The sequence below is a fragment of the Triticum dicoccoides genome, chromosome 2B (assembly GCF_002162155.2).
Source record: "Triticum dicoccoides isolate Atlit2015 ecotype Zavitan chromosome 2B, WEW_v2.0, whole genome shotgun sequence".
Lineage (NCBI taxonomy): Eukaryota > Viridiplantae > Streptophyta > Magnoliopsida > Poales > Poaceae > Triticum > Triticum dicoccoides.
The window spans coordinates 558,896,105-558,899,138 of record NC_041383.1 but is presented as its reverse complement, the minus strand read 5'-3'; the positions used below and the strand labels follow the sequence as shown (position 1 = coordinate 558,899,138).

General features: G+C 57.6%; 1 protein-coding gene across 1 annotated transcript; it reads right to left on the bottom strand.

Annotated features, from left to right (window-relative positions):
• Positions 1–229: 229 nt before the first annotated feature.
• On the bottom strand, positions 230–1,910 carry LOC119368004 (uncharacterized protein At4g06744-like). Its single transcript, XM_037633366.1, has one exon. The coding sequence runs from the start codon at positions 1,891–1,893 to the stop codon at positions 550–552; it is 1,344 nt and encodes a 447-aa protein (XP_037489263.1). The 5' UTR covers positions 1,894–1,910; the 3' UTR covers positions 230–549.
• Between the last annotated feature and the right edge of the window lie 1,124 nt (positions 1,911–3,034).

The following is a 3,034-nucleotide window of genomic DNA, read 5'->3' as shown; positions in this document are numbered from 1 at the left end:
CGGCCTGCGGCGCTTGTCATCGCTCTTCAAGCTGTGCCTGGTTGCTGTTTTTTCGGGATAAGAAGATGTGGAGGAAAGGGACGAAGAGAGGACTCGATCTGGACGGCTAGAAGGTAACGCATCGAACGCTCGCGGTGCGACCGGCCCAAACTTTGGGCCGGCGCGCCGGCGCGTAGTACCGCCCTTTCCTTGGACTACTTTCTTGAAAATGCAAATCTTTTGTCTTAGTTTCAAAAAAAACTGATCTGAATTATTACATCATTATGATTTGTTGAGAGGAAAAAAAACAGTCACTTGTGACCACGTACATACCTAGCCAGACATGCCGGGCATGCAAGCACCTAAATTAAGCGGACCGTAATAGTGGATGAGAAAGGGAACACCCAAAAGTGCAAACAACAACAATATGGACACAGACCAGCCTTCGCAACGACCAAGCAGCTGCGCCGTGCGGGCACGCTCACGAGACGCGCCGTGCTTTTCCCCTTTTAGCTAGCAACAGTGTACCGCGTACGTGGAGCTGCCGGTTCTCGCCGGCATGGCGGGCCCTTACGGGTGCAACGCCGAGTAGGTCCGGTACTTGTACTCCTCCGCCGCCGCGGCCTCCTCCCTGGCGGCGTCGACGCCGTACCACTTGGGGTGGCACGGCACGTACTTGCTGACGGGGCACGTCATCCTGGCCCAGTTCTCGTGGAAGAACTCGGCGCACTCCTGGAAGGACCGCTGGTTGGGCGCCCACAGGATGCAGTTGCGGTCGACGTTGAGCTTCCCCTCCCTGATCAGGTCCCAGCAGCACGGCCCCAGCCACGTGAAGTAGTTGCCGGAGAGTGTGAGGTTGGCGAGGCGGCCGTCGTACGCGAGCCGGCAGAGCGAGTCGTGCACCACGCCGTACAGCAGGTTGTCCGCCAGGTTGAGCTGCTCCACGCTCCGCAGGCACGCGTACGACAGCGGGATGGTGCCGGTGAGGTGGTTCGTGCCGGCGTCGATGACCGTGGCCCTGGCGAGCAGGCCGAGCTCGTAGGGGAGGCAGCCGCTGAGGCTGTTGTTGAGGAAGAGCACCTCCAGGAGCGTGTCGGCGGCGCGGCCGATGGAGGAGGGGATGGGCCCCGTGAAGTCGTTGTTGGCGAGGGAGAGGTAGTTGACGGGCGAGTCGCCGAGGTTGTCCGGGAGCTGGCCGGAGAACTGGTTGTTGTTGACGAAGATGGCCTCCACCTCCGGGAAGGAGCCGAAGAGCCCCGCTGGCAGCTCGCCGAAGAAGCTGTTGAACCGGATGTCGATGAAGGTGCAGTTGGTGAGCCCCAGCACGTCCGTCGGGAACGGGGCCGGCGCGAGCTTGTTGTTGCTGAGGTCCAGCTCGTAGAAGTACTGCAGCCCCCTGAGGTTGGGCACGGCGCCGCCGAAGTTGTTGGAGTTGGCGTGGAACAGCGCCAGGTCCGGGAGGCCGTCCACGAAGCCCTGCAGCGAGTCGGACCGAAGGTTGAAGCCGTTGAGGTCGACGGACGCGACGGTCCGGTCGGTGACGTTGATCGGCCGCCCGCAGAAGAAGCCCTTGTAGGAGCCGCAGAGGTCGGTGCCGGTCCAGGTGGTGGTGACGCCCTTGGGGTCACAGATCACCGTCTTCCTGAACTTCTGGATCACCAGGTACGCCCTGTAGAGCCGCTCGTTCTCGAACTGGCACGCCCTCGGCTCGGACGACGGCGCCGGCCGGGGCATCAAGCTGTCATCGTACCCGCCGCCACCGCCAACCCCGACGTCGCTGGCCCCTCCGTCGTGGCTGTCGCCTACGGCGAGAACCCGCCGGCTCGGACGGGTGGTGCCCGCCGCGAGCGCGAGCGCAATGCAGGAGGACAAGACGCAGAAGAGAGCGAGGCGGCGAGGAAGCGAGCGAGCCATTGTCCGATCGCGGGAGGCGTCGGTGGCAGAAATGAGAACACACCACACAGTGCCTTGCGCTTAACTGTATATATATGCCTAGCTAGGGAAGCCGGCAAGGTTGGCGCGGCGTCATCTCCCGCGGTTGCATGGCACCATTATGGTCGTAGCATGCATGCAGACTGACTACCTACTGGAGCTTGCTGAAACCCTGCAGTTTATACGTACTCTTCAGGTGACTTGTCCACGTATAGTTTCGGAACAACTGGAACTTTCTCTGGTAGATGAACTTTCTGTGGTTAGCTGCTGCTTGTTGCAGTGGTTGGACGCGGATACCACTCATGTGTGGGGTGGCATAATAAACACCGATCCGCTGATGAAGGTAGAGCGCGACGGCGCCATCGAGTGGCCTCATCCTATGGACGCGCAGTCAGCGTCTAAGTGAAATCTATGCTACTCTAGCAAACACAACCAGTTACTTGGTCCTGCAACCGACGTGCGTACGTGACCACCGAATTAGTCTGATGGCTCCACTCCCTACTCCGGTATTTATACATTGCTCAAAATAAAATACTCCCTCCGTCCCAGCTTGAAAAACGTTCTTATATTATGGGACGGAGGGAGTACTCTGGTATTTATACCAATGGGTTTTAACATATTTTAAGGCCATTTTTTGTGGCTTAAAAAATAAGCCACCTCCTCCCAGCTTCTCCCATAAGAGCATCTCCGACAGGCGCGCAACACGTGGCGCGCTAAAAATACGTTTACATCGTTGGAACCATGAGTTTTTGTGCGCCGTGGAGCACTGGCTCCAGCGACCGCTGCAAAATATAGCGCGCGCGAGCCGCTCCAGCGAACGCGCTATATTTGTTCTCCTTTCTACTATGACTCGATACACATTCGGCTCCGACTCTATAGGCGTAGATAAATAAAAAACAATAGATAGATTAAAAACGATAAATAAAAAACGATACATAGATAGTGCATAGATAGTTCACAACCTCCTCCTACGATAGATAAGACGATAGATAAAAAATTACTCCTCGTCGTCCTCCTCCGACTCGGACTCCACCTCGGTGATGTCCTCCTCCGACGTCTGGATGAAGGCGTCAAGGTACCGATCGTCTTCGGAGTCCTAGGACGACGCTGCTCCTAGCTCAAT

Bases quoted from the DNA above. Each gene is read 5' to 3' on its own strand.
- LOC119368004 (XM_037633366.1), bottom strand. From the start codon at position 1,893: ATGGCTCGCTCGCTTCCTCGCCGCCTCGCTCTCTTCTGCGTCTTGTCC.